Source organism: Oncorhynchus mykiss, chromosome 3 (genome assembly GCF_057628025.1).
Source record: "Oncorhynchus mykiss isolate SJ-2025 chromosome 3, ASM5762802v1, whole genome shotgun sequence".
Classification (NCBI taxonomy): Eukaryota; Metazoa; Chordata; class Actinopteri; order Salmoniformes; family Salmonidae; genus Oncorhynchus; species Oncorhynchus mykiss.
Genome location: NC_143024.1, coordinates 70,969,179 through 70,986,215, shown reverse-complemented (window position 1 = coordinate 70,986,215; position 17,037 = coordinate 70,969,179). Strand labels below are relative to the sequence as shown.

Below are 17,037 nucleotides of genomic sequence, written 5' to 3'. Positions count from 1 at the left end.
TGAAGTGGGATCAGGTAACCTAGCTACATTGGTCAAATTGATCATGACATCAGCTAGGTTATATTGATGATATAACCTAAGGTGTTCGAGAATACATCTTAACTTCATGGTTTCGTTTTAAAATGTGTTGAATACACTACGACTCAATAGGGTCTAAAACGTTAAATGATTTCAGCGCTTTCAATGTCAGACTCAGACAGCATAAGGTGAATTGGCGTTACACCGCGACATATGCACAAGATGCATGCAAGACCCACAGCCTTAACTATCTCGTTCCCCATCGCATGTCTAATAATAGCCAAGCCCCGGTAGGCTACAGCATACTCTGCACCGTTAGTCAAATGCAGGTCAGTGGGGTTCTTTGGATGGATCGCATCTGTTTAATTCAATTCCAGAATATCTATAATGTATTCTCTTTGGTTCTGCCTCAATCATCTTTATTTTGACTTTGAATGCAGACTGGCAGTGGCCCCTACGGGCAATCATACGGAGAGCAGATATTATGTGGAATTGTGCAGATCTTAAATACTGTGAAATTACTGTGTAGTCTATTCTGAAAGAAACAGAATGTCACATTATGCAACATCCGTTCTCTACAAGTTATTCAATTGTGAAGTCTATGTTTCGGTTGTTTGCTGTAAGAATGGCAATGTGTGTGTGATCACCCAGCTAACATAGAGATCACAGGCTACCGTAGCAGAAATAACCTCTGCACATGGAGAAACTGTGCTCTCTGGTTTTAATGAAATCCGCTACATGTGATATTTGAGAGTGCAAACCCCATCCAGCTATTTCGTTTGATTCAGTTTTATTGGGAGCATATCGGTAGAATAAAATGCCACTTCAAGTTCCCTGATGAGTTCTCATTTTGCCTTTTCCTTCCTGGTCTGGGGAGCAACGCAAGATGGGGAAAACTCTCGAATCTCTGCGTGCTCAGTGGGACCCTCGACTGAACAGCGACAGTGCTGAAGACACCGCTGTCTGCCGCTGTTCCGCTCTGCCGCTGTCCGTGGTCCTGAAGTAGAGTGCGTCGTCTTGCTCACAAGGGTCATGAGAAGCGCCGCTGTTCCTGCATGCTCCTCTAAACAACATTGGCCGTATAGGCGATGACTTGATTCGGTGCTTTTTCGCCTCAACTTATTCAACTAACGAGCATCAAGCTGTGATTGTTACTATGTTCTCAACTTCTTCCCGGTGAGTGCGCACGGAAAAGTGTGGAAGATAAAACGTATATTTTGGCAAACATTTAACTTTCCCTCGCGAAAAGGAGATGTTAGGTGTAAATGTCGTATCTTTTAGATGTTTGTTCTCCTCTTAAAGTTGTATCTTCCGGATCTCTGGTGTATTATCTTTTCCATTGCCATGCACGCGCTGCTGGATGTATGCAACAAGACCGAATGGTGTTTTTGATCTGCAGCAATTGGAAGTTGATTGAAATGAACCTCACTGCCGTGGACGTCTAGGATCAGCCTATTGACAACAATAGAGGGAATTATAATTTTTCGAGTCTTATTTTTCACACGTGAACTGCCTATTGTGGTGTTGTTATCTTAATCTCTGGGAAATAAGGGATAATCATGTATCAGACCGATTTGTGTGTGCATATCACATCGCTCGCGCTGCTCCAAAGGCATCGGTACCGACAATGGTCTAGTATCTAACTGCTTTTACGCACAACAATAGCAACTAAAGGGGGATTATCTTTTTATCTGGAGCCTGGTGGTTTTATCGAATTGTTCATCTGGAAGTTGTTGTGTCCTGTGTTTAATCCGTTCTACCGGTTTGGATCTCTGTTGATCCCGACTCCTACCAGTGGAACCAGGCATTTCAACGCGGTGAGTCAGTCTGTAATGGCCAGTTTATCCACCTTCCCATTTTTTGTCAAATCCATTGTAAAACCTCGTCTCCTTTTTCCATTGTCAACACATCTTATTTCTCTTGGATCTTTCTCTTACTTTAAATACTGACATTCTGCAGTTCATATCATAAATGTAATGATAGGAAATATGCCTACTTTAGATTGGTATTTGAGGACAACAATATTGTCAAGAAATGTTTCTGTCAATTAAGATTCAGCGAGTCTCTCCCTTGGCAGGAAGGAATATAATGAACAGAGCTCAGTTTAGTCTCGAGGCAAATATAGAATTCCGTTATTCTAGCTACCATCGCGAGGGGCGAAGCGTTTGGACTAAAGCCTATTGCGCATTAAGCACTGACTGGGGAAATATGTCATTATTTTGGTAAAGGCTGTTGAAGTAAAATAAAAACAAATAAAATCAACACTAAGCATGGGGGGGGGGGGGGGGGTGGTGATCAAATCCCCACTGACAAGGGTGTTCAAATGATTAACATGGAGAAACCTGTTGGTCATGTAATTCACATTGAAGATCTAAATCAGTTTATATTTTTGTAAAAGCAAAGCACATGAGACCTATAAGGTTAGGTTATACTTTCACTCTGAACTGCACTGGGCTCAAGGTGCCATAGCCTTTAGTCTATAAGAAAACACAGGTGTTTGCAATGTAGCCTACGAGCCTGTACCAATACTTTACCTGGTAGGTTTCCACTACCGATGCAATGGGCGACCTCCTTTTTGGGAATCCAACATTAGCCTAAGACATTTTTTTCTACTAATTGCTGTTTATTGGTCTTATTTATTCTAATACACATATTGTCCCTCTTAATTTATTTATTTCTCTCTCTCGCTCTCTCTCTGTCTGTATGTCTGTCTCTCACGCACACACACAAAGACGACTTAGATTGTAAACCTTTACTGTGATTGTGTCCGCGGTTGTGAATAAGTCTAATTGAAAATATCCACACCATTTGTATGATATCATCAGGATGTGTATTTGGCACCTGTCCCAAACAGCCTTGTCTTGCTTCATGCAAGAACAGACAGTGAATGGAAAGTTAAGGGTAAAGTAAATGCAACTTCGACCCTCTCCTTGAATGCAATAGGAATACCGCGGCGAAGGATGGGCCCTCTCTTTCCAATGACCTGCGTTGTCCTCCTCGCCCTCCACGCCACTGTGTCACCAGCCTCCTTCAGTCCCGAGGATTACGCCGCGGACGAGGCGGAGTTAACTGCCAACAGCGACACCATAATTTTCGACGACTACCGGGGGAAAGTTTGCGTGGACGACAGTGGCTTCGTTTACAAACTGGGGGAACGTTTCTTCCCGGGACACTCGAACTGCCCGTGCGTTTGCACCGAGGACGGGCCGGTGTGCGACCAGCCAGAGTGCCCCAAGATACACCCGAAGTGCACAAAAGTGGAGCACAATGGATGTTGTCCAGAATGCAAGGAGGTTAAAAACTTTTGTGAATACCGGGGAAAAACTTACAAGATCCTGGAGGAATTTAAGGTAGGGATGTTTTGTGTTTATTGTCTAATTTGCATGGTCTATTGATCAATCGTTTGTAAAAATGTAAAATGTTAATTTCAAAATTTGGATGCAATTACATTTGTACCACAATACACATCATAATCAGGCATATAATTCGTTTTGCTTAATTAGGTAATGACCTGAGAGAGAACAATTGAATGTGATCAAAACAATGCAGCAGTGTTGACTGCATAATTGTTGCAACCCCAACAACCATTCCACTCAAAACATGATTGTAATATTTATAATATAGTAAGTGTAAAGATTTGCATGGCCGTGCCAGATGGAGAGGGTCAACTATAACTGGTGTTTTGTTTTACCTCAATGGTCTCTGCTGGTAGGAGAATCCATGTAATCTATTCTGTTTGTAGAGTCACGGTGCAACATGAACTCATTAACTCACTGCATTATTTGACGTCTGTCCTATTTAACGGATATGGCTGATTCGCAATGGCACTATGTGCTGCACAATAACTACAGGCACCTCACACTGTGTCAATGGGCTTGGAGATTTCCCAAGCAAGCAAATTCATCAATGGCAAACTGGAGATGCTTTGAGCCATGGTTTGAGTTCTATTGTATCATGCTTGAAGTAGGCTTGTCTACCATACTGAATGAAACGCATACCCAGGTTGGAGTGGGACGTTACATGGTGGAAGAGGCTGTAGCACAGCGTAGGAGGGGTATGCGTCAGTCGGGTGAGAGCAGGAGAAGAGGTCAGAGTCATTTAGTGTTGGCGTGGACAGTCCTAGTCTATACTGACCAATGATGAACACCATTCGCATTGCTTAATACTGGCTTATAAACAGGGCCTATACTACAGTTCTGTGAGTGAGTCAGTTGACCCTACAGATTTAAAAAAGTAAGGACCAGGAATGAGTACATTTTCAGACACATTTTTCAGTCATATACTGTTGCCTATGCCCAACAGTGTTTACTACAACTATGCTGGATAATGCAGCATTCGTTCTAAACATGAGAAGGAATTGTGCCAACTTTTCCCTCAGAAGATGCATTTCTTAGACCCGTCACAGTGACAGGAGGAACCACCTGGCGAATACAGATGAGCTGAATACTGTAACAGCAGCACTGACATGACAAACATAAACAAAACCAGAGATATGCCCTGAATAGTAATGGGTAGTTGTTAGTTGTTCTGCAATGTGAAATGTTTAGCGATGTGAAATACGAGATTTTCTAGTAACTAGCTACAAGATCAGGGTAATCGCATGATACCTCCCTAATAATCTTCATACCAAATAAACATGATGAAATGACTAGACTGAATGTCAGTTGTTTCAGTGAAACTAAACAATCTAAGGGCATTTTATAGAAGAGAGCAAAGATGATCTCATTCGAAATCTTTTGTTTCACTTACATTAACAGAAAATGTGTTGTAATATAAAGACCAACCTGAAGTACTTCTGCTAAAACCCTGACACACAATTGCACATGATTGAGCTCTACTGGTGGTTGTATTTTATTGTATAGTTTGAGTAGTTTCCATGATGATTTAGCATTTTAGTGCATGAGGTGACCAATGACATTGTTTACATTTACACTTTTGTGAAATCATACTGTGTTCCCAATCATCCACTTGTGTGATGGTTAGCATTACATCAAATTATGCTAATGTTCCATTTCCATTCCTCAGAAAATCATGGTCCCTAAAGTATTGTTGTGAAGTTTGGTATACAAGTTTGTCTAGGTTGGTGGTAAATGCAACACCGAGACCAAGGGTATTCAACTGTTACCCTACGAGGTCCAGAGCCTGCTGGTTTTCTGTTCTACCTGACAATGAATTGCACCCACCTGGTGTCCCAGGACTAAATCAGTCCATGATTAGAGAGTAACAATGAAAAGAAAGCAGTGGAACTGGCTTCAAGGTCCAGAGTTGAGTTTGAGGGGCATAGACCATAGTTGTCTTGTTTCTGTTACGTTATTATTTGTTATTTTGTTTCCAAGAAATCCCTCAAAAAGGCCAGGTAGTTTATTTGATTAGCCTAATGTCCTTGATCATATTCTCCAACTCAATTCAATCAAACTGTGACTGCTCATCCCAAGTAATACACCTGCCACTAATTCTAGACAGCTCCATATCACTTACAATGCTCTTACATCTCCAGCAAGAGGCCTGGCATTAGCTAATTAGTATGGGGGACTTCAGTGAAGCAGTGTGTTGCTAATAAGGTTGTGAGAGATCAGGCATTTACACCTGTGTACTTAATCCATTGTGATCGGTGACTGGGACCGCGTCCCAAATGGCACCCTATTCCCTTTCTAGTGCACTAGTTTTGATCAGGGCCCATGGGACTGGTCAAAAGTAGGGCACTGTAAAGGAAATAGGGTGTCATTTGGGATGCAGGGTGGATCGGTGTTGGGTGGACGAGTGGCACGTCAATGAAGCCTCTTAGCCCTGTATTGGGATGCACAGCCATGCTCCCCTCAGGGAGAGAGAGAGAGGCCTGTGAGCGTGTCTAAAGCCTGCTGGTTTGATGTGAGATCAAGTCCATCAATAGTGCATCTCAACCTCCAATCCCCACTAACCTTGAGTGGCGGGGCCTAGCGAGAGGGAAGGACATTTCCCGCCTCTTGAAAAACCATTAATTTGTTCCTATCGATTTTCTCAACAGAGAAATTACACATGGAGGCAGAACATAGAGGGGAAACTGTGACTGGAACAATAAAAATGGCCACTCTTCAGTTAGTTTAGATAAATAATTGATATAGGCAAGGATGGCCATTGACCACAGCTTCGAAGTTTCGATCAGATCACTGTTGTGGGACTGTTGATTCGTGACAGGAATCTGATGACTTGAGGAAGCTAAAGTCATAAAACCATGGTTGTGTCCAGCATGAAAGTGCCTGTTTATGAAAGCATGAAAGACATATGAAATTATTATATCTCTTTGAATTACTGTATAAAACGAGGACTGCATGGTGTCTAGCGGAGTTAACAGAAATCAAAGGGAGCCAGTCATTTCTAAAGAAAGACCCAATTAAGAGGATACCAACAGGACTGGTTTGCATTTCCTTTGCCCTCGTCCTGGCGCTTTATGCAGAGCTCCATGTTTACTGAACACAGCAGGCGAGGAAGGAGTCCAACAGATATCAGCATCTTTAAGAACCACAAGGCAGATTAGATCTTTATAAGGTTGGAAATCTCTCTAATATCTCTTCTAAACAAGCAGGCATGCAGCCATAGGGAGTATGATAGAAACACCGGGTTTATGACCAGTATGTCTAACACCCAAAAGGCAGGATTTAATTTCATAGACTAGACTATATCACCACCTTGTCCAACATCTTATGTTTCTCTTAGATACTAATTCACTGATGGAAGAGGGAATGTCAATAATTTGTGCATTACCCATAGCAAGTGTCTCCGAGTTACATTCTATAGATGCCATGTCAGCAATAAAAACCCATTGATAAAGAATGACTTGATTGACCATTGATTGATCATGGATGGTGCCCTGTAATCTGTTAAGAAATGTGCTCCAACCTTAAAGACCTCATTCGTCAGAAAGGGAATCTTTCCATCCGCAGAATGCTGAGTCAGTCTCTGTTGGGCAGTAGTCCATTATTTATGTAGATGTAATGTAGTTGGAGGGAAGCTACTTTATTAGGTCTGGTGGACAGTTGGGTGACAGGGAGCTGCTGTGCTGTATACTATATCCCACTCTCAGTAGAGATGTGCCACTCACCGCTGATGGTAAATATACTTTTTTTAGATGTATGTTTTGTAGTATATCAGATAGAAAGAGTATAAGTATATCAAAAATAGAGTACATTAGAGTATATGAGAGAGTTATGCCACTCACCCTCGGTAGGTGTTTCACCTACAGGGTTCCCCGTCCGACGAGGAAGGGACCAGTCCGCCCATCGTGGCTCCCGCCTCCGCGCCTGTACTACCCCCGGCCCTTCCCCCAGCCTCAGCCCCAGACTCTGCAGCGCAGCTCCAATCAAGAACCAGGAGATATAGGGTGAGTTCAGATCCCAGGCCATAGAGATAAAACAATTGTTCTATATCTATGTCCCAGGCTGGCAGGACGTGACAGAACAGGACAGAACAGAACAGAACAGGACAGAACAGGCTATAAGGCTGGGATGTGAACTCAGATCAATCCCCATCCCATCTGTGCTCCTGACTGAGTTCCTTATGGAGAGGGTTACAGAGAGGGGGTTGTGAAGGACCTCAAGGACATTTGTTGTTGAGTCCCCATCAATTCAAAAATAGACACAAAAAGCAACATGAGTCCGACAAGCCACACTGATTTGATTTGTTGGTGCATAATGTTGAGGCTCTTGAATATAGTTTCTTACTTCTATTGCAAATACTGTGTAGAAATTCTGTAGCTCTCTGCTCTTAGGCATTACTTCACATATTGTTATGAGAGATGGATTAGACACAGTCTACTGACATGGGAACCCAAGAGAGACAGATTAGACACAGTCTAATGACAACAGAACCCAATAGAGACTGATTAGAGACAGTCTAATGACATGGGAACCCAAGAGAGACAGATTAGAGACAGTCCAATGACAACGTAACCCAAGAGAGACAGATTAGAGACAGTCTAATGACAACGGAACCCAAGAAAGATGTATTAGACACAGTCTAATGACATGGGAACACAAGAGAGACAGATCAGACAATGTCTAATGACATGAGAACCCAAGAGACACAGATTAGACAAAGTCTAAAATATGGGAACCCAAGAAAGAAGGATTAGACACAGTTTCCTGACATGGGAACCCAAGAGAGACAGATTAGACACAGTCTAATGACATGAGAACCTAAGAGACACAGATTATACAGAATCTATTGACATGGAAAACAAAGAAAGACAGATAAGAGACAGTCTAATGACATGGGAAGCAAAAAAAGACAGATTAGAGACAGTCTAATGACATGGGAACTGAATAGAGACAGATTAGAGACAGTGTACTGACATGGGAACCCAAACAAGACAGATTACAGACAGTCTACTGACATGGGAACCCAAATGAGACAGATTAGAGACAGTCTACTGACATGGGAGCCCAAACAAGACAGATTAGACACAGTCTACTGACATGGGAACCTAAAATAAAGATTAGAGACAGTCTACTGACATGGGAACCCAAGAGAGACAGATTACACCATGTCTAATGAAATGGGAACCGAATAGAGACAGATTAGACAATGTCTAATGACATGGGAACCGAATAGAGACAGATTAGAGACAGTGTACTGACATGGGAACCCAAACGAGACAGATTAGAGACAGTCTACTGACATTGGAACCCAAACGAGACAGATTAGAGACAGTCTACTGACATGGGAGCCCAAACGAGACAGATTAGAGACAGTCTACTGACATGGGAACCTAAGAGTAAGATGTGAGACAGTCTACTGACATGGGAACCCAAACGAGACAGATTAGAGACAGTCCAATGACAACAGAACTCAAGAGAGACCAATTAGAGACAGTCTAATGACATGGGAACCCAAGCGAGACAGATTAGAGACAGTCCAATGACAAGGGAACCCAAGAGAGACAGATTAGAGACAGTCTAATGACAACGGAACCCAAGAAAGATGTATTAGACACAGTCTAATGACATGGGAACCCAAGAGAGACAGATCAGACGATGTCTAATGACATGAGAACCCAAGAGACACAGATTAGACAAAGTCTAAAATATGGGAACCCAGGAAAGAAGGATTAGACACAGTCTCCTGACAAGGGAACCCAAGAGAGACAGACTAGACACAGTCTAATGACATGGGAACCCAAGAGAGACAGATAAGACACAATCTATTGACATGAGAACCAAAGAAAGACGGATTAGAGACAGTCTAATGACATGGGAACCGAAAAGAGACAGATTAGAGACAGTCTAATGACATGGGAACCGAATAGAGACAGATTAGACCATGTCTAATGACATGGGAACCCAAGAGAGACAGATTAGACAATGTCTAATGACGTGGGAACTGAATAGAGACATATTAGAGACAGTCTAATGACATGGAAACCCAAGAGAGACAGATTAGACCATGTCTAATGACATGGGAACCCAAGAGAGACAGATTAGACACCGTCTAATGACATGGGAACCCAAGAGAGAAAGATTAGAGACAGTCTATTGACATGGGAACCCAAACGAGACAGATTAGATAGGGTCTAACGACATGGAAACCCAAATGAGACAGATTAGAGACAGTCTACTGACATGGAAACCCAAGAGAGACAGATTAGACCATGTCTAATGACATGAGATCCCGAGAGACAGATTAGACACAGTCAACTAACATGGGAACCCAAGAGAGACAGATTAGAGACAGTCTATTTACATTGGAACCCACATGAGACAGATTAGAGACAGTCTACTGACATAGGAACCCAAGAGAGACAGATTAGAGACAGTCTACTGACATGGGAACCCAAGAGAGACAGATTAAAAAGGGTCTACTGACATGGAAACCCAAATGAGACAGATTAGAGACAGTCTACTGACAAGGGAACCCAAGAGAGACAGATTAGAGACAGTCTACTGACATTGGAATCCAAGAGAGATGAATTAGAGACAGTCTACTGACATGGGAACCCAAACTACACAGATTAGAGACAGTCTACTGACATGGGAGCCCAAACGAGACAGATTAGAGACAGTCTACTGACAAGGGAACCCAAGAGAGACTGATTAGAGACAGTCTAATGACATGGGAACCCAAGAGAGACAGATTAGAGACAGTCCAATGACAACGGAACCCAAGAGAGACAGATTAGAGACAGTCTAATGACATGGGAACCCAAGAGAGACAGATTAGACAATGTCTAATGACATGAGAACCCAAGAGACACGGATTAGACAAAGTCTAAAATATGGGAACCCAAGAAAGAAGGATTAGACACAGTCTCCTGACATAGGAACCCAAGAGAGACAGATTAGACACAGTCTACTGACATGGGAATCCAAGAGAGATAGTTTAGAGACAGTCTACTGACATGGAAACCCAAACGAGACAGATTAGATAGGATCTACTGACATGGAAACCCAAATGAGACAGATTAGAGACAGTCTACTGACATGGAAACCCAAACGAGACAGATTAGAGACAGTCTACTGACATGGGAACCCAAATGAGACAGATTAGAGACAGTCTACTGACATGGGAACCCAAGAGAGACAGATTAGAGACAGTCTATGGACATGGCATGGGAACCCAAGATATACAGATTAGACACAGTCTAAACTATGGGAACTCAAGAGACACAGATTAGACACAGTCTAAAATATGGGAACCCAAGAAAGAAGGATTAGACACAATCTACTGACATGGAAAACAAAGAAAGACGGATAAGAGACAGTGTACTGACATGGGAACCCAAACAAGACAGATTACAGACAGTCTACTGACATGGGAACCCAAATGAGACAGATTAGAGACAGTCTACTGACATGGGAGCCCAAACAAGACAGATTAGACACAGTCTACTGACATGGGAACCTAAAATAAAGATTAGAGACAGTCTACTGACATGGGAACCCAAGAGAGACAGATTACACCATGTCTAATGACATGGGAACCCAAGAGAGACAGGTTAGACAATGTCTAATGACATGGGAACCCAAGAGAGACAGATTAGACCATGTCTAATGACATGGGAACCCAAGAGAGACAGATTAGACACCGTCTAATGACATTGGAACCCAGGAGAGACAGATTAGACACCGTCTAATGACATGGGAACCCAGTAGAGACAGATTAGAGACAGTCTACTGACATGGGAACCCAAGAGAGGCAGATTGGAGAGAGTCTACTGACATGGGAACCCAAACAAGACAGATTAGAGACAGTCTACTGGCATGGGAATCCAAGAGAGACACCTCTGTATCTATTGAATAAGAGTGCACTCATCAGACTCACAACAGAAGTGACTGCAGCGGTTCTACAAAAAAATGCTTTGATTTACTAAAGATACATTTTGACAAAATGGCACATTTTAGGTTCTACTCTGCTGGTTGAAGATCTTTCAACTCTCTTTCAACTCTCTTTCAACTGCTCACGTGTATAAGGGCATTGCAACAGCTTTTTTAAACACGGATCAGACTCAGAGGTGATTGACTGCGGTAGAAGTTCCACAACAAAATACATTACCTTTCACAATCACAAATATTACAGGAATACCAGACCATACATCAGCATCTGAAAATGGCTTGTTTTACAAAGTACTGAACTAATATATCAACCTTTGCACATAAAAACAAGATAGAATAGGGGAAAGAACATCCACCCACACACGTGCGTGCAGGCGCACGCACACACACAAACCCCCACCATTGCCCACACAGTGTACATCCTACAGTAATTAGCAACTGTGCTCTTCAGCACTGACACCTATGAGAGGAAACTTGTTTTAAAACGCATCTAAAATGAGTTGCTCAAATAGATTTTCCTTTCCAATTTGCCTGAGGAAAAAAACATTGTTTTAATTTGAAATGCTGATTAAGCCACAAACGAGACACAAACGTAGGCCAAAGAGAACTGGAGCTTTGAACTAGTTTGAGCAACTTCCTTTTATAACTAACTTTATAAATTAGTTATTGACTAAGGTGGCCCAGCACGATTCCAACACCATCATTACATTTTCTGAAGACACAACAAGCCTACCGCCTGATCACCGGCAACGATGAGACAACCTATAGGGAGGAGGTCAGAGACCTGGCAGTGTGGTGCCAGGACAACAACATCTCCCTTAATGTGAGCAAGACAAAGGAGATGATCGTGAACTACAGAAGAAGGGGGGCCGAACATGCCCCCATTCACATCGACGGGGCTGTAGTGGAGCGGGTCGATAGTTTCAAGTTCCTTGGTGTCCACATCACCTATAAACAATCATGGTCCAAACACACCAAGGCAGTCGTGAAGAGGGCATGACAACAACGTTTCCCCCTCAGGAGACTGAAAGGATTTGGCATGGGTCCTCAGATCCTCAAAAAGGTCTACAGCTGCACCATCGAGAGCATCCTGACTGGTTGCATCACTGCCTGGTATGGCAACTGCTCGGCATCGACCGTAAGGCGCCACAGAGGGTAGTGCGTACAGCCCAGTAATTCACTGGGGCCAAGCTTCCTGCCATCCAGGACCTACAGTACCAGTCAAAAGTTTGGACACTCCTACTTATTCCAGGGTTTTTCATTATTTTTACTATTTCTACATTGTAGAATAATAGTGAAGACATCAAAACTATAAAATAACACATATGGAATCATGTGGTAACCAAAAAAGTGTTAAGCAAATCAAAATATATTTTATATTTGAGACTCTTCAAAGTAGCCACCCTTAGCCTTGATGACAGCTTTGCACACTCTTGACATTCTCTCAACCAGCTTCGTGAGGTAGTCACCTGGAATAAATTTGTGGAATTTCTTTCTTTCTTAATGTGTTTGAGCCAATCAGGTAGGGTGGTGTACCTCTCCTCTCTCATCCCTTCATCTCCCATCTCCACTCCACCTCTTCTCTCTCATCTCTTCATCTTCCATCTCCACTTCTCCTCTCTCATCCCTTCATCCCTTCATCTCCAATCTCCCATCTCCACTACACCTCTCCTCTCTCATCCCTTAATCTCCACTCCATCTCTCATCCCTTCATCTTCCATCTCCACTCCACCTCTCTCATCCCTTCATCTCCACTCCACTCCACCTCTCCTCTCTCATCCCTTCATCTCCACCATCTCTCCTCTCTTATCCCTTCATCTTCCATCTCCACTCCACCTCTCCTCTCTCATCCCTTCATCTCCCATCTCCACCTCTCCTCTCTCCTCTCTTCATCTCCCATCTCCACCACCTCATCTCCCATCTATACTCATCTCTCCTCTCTCATCCCTTCATCTCCACTCCACCTCTCCTCTCTCATCCCTTCATCTCCCACCTCCACCTCTCCTCATCTCCCATCTCCACTCCACCTCTCCTCTCTCATCCCTTCATCTCCCATCTCCATCTCTCCTCTCTCATCCCTTCATCTCCCATCTCCACTACACCTCTCCTCACTCATCCCTTCATCTCCCATCTCCACTCCAGCTCTCCTCTTTCATCCCTTCAACTCCCATCTCCACCTCTCCTCTCTCATCCCGTCATCTCCCATCTCCACCTCTCTCCTCCCTTCATCTCCCATCTCCACTCCACTCCACCTCTCCTCCCTTCCTCTCCCATCTCCACTCCACCTCTCCTCATCTCCCATCTCCACTCCACCTCTCCTCTCTCATCCCTTCATCTCCCATCTCCACCTCTCCTCTCGCATCCCTTTATCTCCCATCTCCACTACACCTCTCCTCACTCATCCCTTCATCTCCCATCTTCACTCCACCTCTCCTCTCTCCTCATCTCCCATCTCCACTCCACCTCTCCTCTCTCATACCTTCATCTCCCATCTCCACTACACCTCTCCTCTCTCATCCCATCATCTCCCATCTCCACCTCTCTCCTCCCTTCATCTCCCATCTCCACTCCACCTCTCCTCCCTTCCTTTCCCATCTCCCATCTCCACTCCACCTCTCCTCTCTCATCCCTTCCTCTCCCATCTCCACTCCACCTCTCCTCTCTCATCCCTTCCTTTCCCATCTCCACCACCTCTCCTCTCCTCTCTCATCCCTTCATCTCCCATCTCCACCTCTCCTCTCTCCTCCCTTCATCTCCCATCTCCACCACCTCTCCTCTCCTCTCTCATCCCTTCATCTCCCATCTCCACCTCTCCTCTCTCCTCCTTTCATCTCCCATCTCCACTCCACCACTCCTCTCTCATCCCCTCATCTCCCATCTCAACCTCTCCTCCCTTCTTCTCCCATCTCCCATCTCCACCTCCCCTCTCTCATCCCTTCATCTCCCATCTCCAATCCACCTTTCCTCTCTGGTCTCCATCACCCTGCTAAGATAAGATGTTTTGACGTGGGCGTCACTAGCATGTATTTTGGATTTCCATAGCCCTCATCACTTTTGCCTGCACCCTGCAACTGCATGACTTTCCCCATCCCTCTCCCTCACCCCAAACTGCATCCTTATCTACGCCCCAGGGAGTTTGTCTGTGTCTTCCTCATTTCCCTCCTCCCAAAAGTCTCAGAGTTCAACTACTACAGTCTTGATTGCTGTGTTGATGGTCAGTTCACTTTAATATGAATGTGGATTGGCTCACAAATCACCATATAGTTTGATTCAGAAACATACTAACACATCCCTCGGCACGGCTAAATATAGTCTTGGTGTTCTACTTTATTTTGTGAGTTACTGTAGTACTTACAGACCAGGGCATGAATTCACTTCACAGTACAATAAATCTCACACAGGGTTTCATTGAAAGCACTCTATCCCTGTTACAGTAAATTAATTGATGGACACGTGTGCACTTGCCTGCAATGTATTATTGAGGAAAAATAAGTACGGAAAGTGTCCTTCCCGTTAAGGCTAAATATACTGTTATTTCAGATGTATCTAATGTATGACAATGCAACCAGTCAACAAATTGTATTTATTGTGTTTGTCTTGTCATGATTACAGAGAAATATTAAATTGTTCTGGTTGATTCCGTTGAATAAATTAATCTTACAGTCTTCGTAAGAGACCCCCTGACAGCACATGAACAAATACAGTAGGGAAGAAACACAATTTAGAAAAAATAAATAAATAATAGATACAGTTGAATTCAACCATCCATATATAATGTGTCCCTCCAGGAGTAGTGTGCAATTTCACATCTTCTATCTGTGCCATAAAGATGATTTTTAAATGTTGAGTATATGATGCTAAATAGAGTTCAGTGAAGGCTTGTTGTCAGTGTTTTAACCTTTAGCATGTTTCGGATTCATAACCTCCCCCATAAATGTGGCACCAGATCAAGCAAATTCACCCAAAGGACAGTCAGCTATATAAATCCATACATTTACATACAGAACACTTAAGGCATTTTACTGTGCGTCTAGTGCTGAGAGACATGTTTTCACAGTATTTTTCAAAGGGACAAAGTTATAGGTATGTGAAAAGATCAATTGCGTGAAAATTTTTATTATTCAAATGTCAATCATAGGTATCACAGGTTGAAGAGGCTGGTAGTGTTTAAAAAATGGACGAAACCTGTGAATATGGCAGGTTTCATTAAAGTCTGTATCATGAAATGACGTTTTACTAGTTATACAAGCAGAGGATGCTTGAGTTGTCTGACAGCTCACATCCTCCAAAGGTTCTGTAAGATCATAATTTCAATGCTACAGTTGTATAACAATTTCATATCCCTTTAAGTCTCTCATGTGTTGGAAACGTTGCAATCAGACTGGTCTGTTGATAAAGATGCATTTTAAGATGGAATTGTAATTGAGAATGGTTTATGTGTGCTGACCAGCATTTAGCCAATAAAATACTGCAAGCAGACATCTGTTCAATCCCCGGGATGTAACTGAGATTGTTGTTGTTTGTTCAACTTTGAGCGAATTCTGTATTAATTTTTTACTTGGTTTGGTTAAATCAGGGGACCACAGACTAGTGCACTGAAAAAAACAAGATTTAATCTCACCATATTACATTTGGTTCAATATCTACGTTGATAAAAAGTGCATTCTCAAATTAAATCGTGATTGAGAATGCTTTATGTATGCTAACCAGCACCCAGCCAATAAAGTAGTCAGTTCAATCCCAGGGATGCTACTGTTATTCTAGTTGTTTGTTCAACTTTGAACAGATTCTTTATGAATTGTGTCTTTGATTTGTATTAAAGTAAACGGGTTTGCCTGTCAGGTGACCCAATAGGCCAGCACACTCAAAACCAATATTTAATTTCACCAAAGATTTGGTTCAATAGGAATATGGTTAGCACTTTACACTACAGCGCAGGATAAAGTGGTAATTGCATGGATATAGTATGGTATTACAAACAGTGAGGTTTTTCTCAGTAAAAGTCATTCAGTTTCAGTTGACAATTAAAGACTGCCATTTCACCCCCAGACACAAACTTGTTTGTTTGTTCTTGTTTAACATTGAGCTCAGCACAATTAGGGAGCATGTCCATGGATAAGTTCACAAGCCCTTGGCTCTGAGGCCAAACAGTGTTATTAATTCAATTTGAAGGAATAGACAGGGGATCATTAGTGTGTGGAACAGTCTCAGTTTGGCAATTACAGTATGTACAAAGTTTAAACACCCTGGCTACTGAGAGGGCTCAGGGCTCGCCTCTCTCTCATCACTCTACCCTATTGACCCTGACTCACACATGCACCAGCCAGCCAGCCAGGCACATCTCTCTGTCTGCATCTCAAATGGCTCCCCACTCCCTTTATAGTGCACCACTTTTGATCGGGCCCATAGACATCTGTTCAAAAGTAGTACACTATATAGGGAATAGGGAGCCATTTGAGATGCAGGCAGAGAGATGTTGACTCATACATATGGAAGTGTGTTTAATTGGCACACTTTGGGCGTTGGGCCAGAGAAAAGGCCATTGGGGCCGCAGGGGACTTTAAATATTGCTAAAAGGAAACCATTTGCTGAGGGTGAATGTGCAAATGAAAGATAGTTTTGTCATTCTCTAGAGCCAGTGAATTGCTTTCACTGTACCTTACAACATTACAGCATAAATTCTACACAACAAATGGCCTGTAGCACAAACTATGAT

General features: G+C 42.9%; 1 protein-coding gene across 2 annotated transcripts in view; it reads left to right on the top strand.

Annotated features, from left to right (window-relative positions):
* The first annotated feature begins 208 nt into the window (after positions 1–208).
* Positions 209–17,037, top strand: part of vwc2l (von Willebrand factor C domain containing 2 like) — a 29,051-nt gene continuing 12,222 nt past the window's right edge. The window contains exons 1-3 of one of the 2 annotated variants that reach the window (XM_021597493.3): positions 209–1,835; positions 2,962–3,368; positions 7,238–7,375. In XM_021597493.3, the coding sequence (XP_021453168.1) occupies positions 2,979–3,368; positions 7,238–7,375 (528 nt within the window). In that variant the 5' untranslated portion in view covers positions 209–1,835; positions 2,962–2,978. The remainder of the gene's footprint in view (positions 1,836–2,961; positions 3,369–7,237; positions 7,376–17,037) is intronic. The other variant, XM_021597494.3, reaches the window with a different exon arrangement.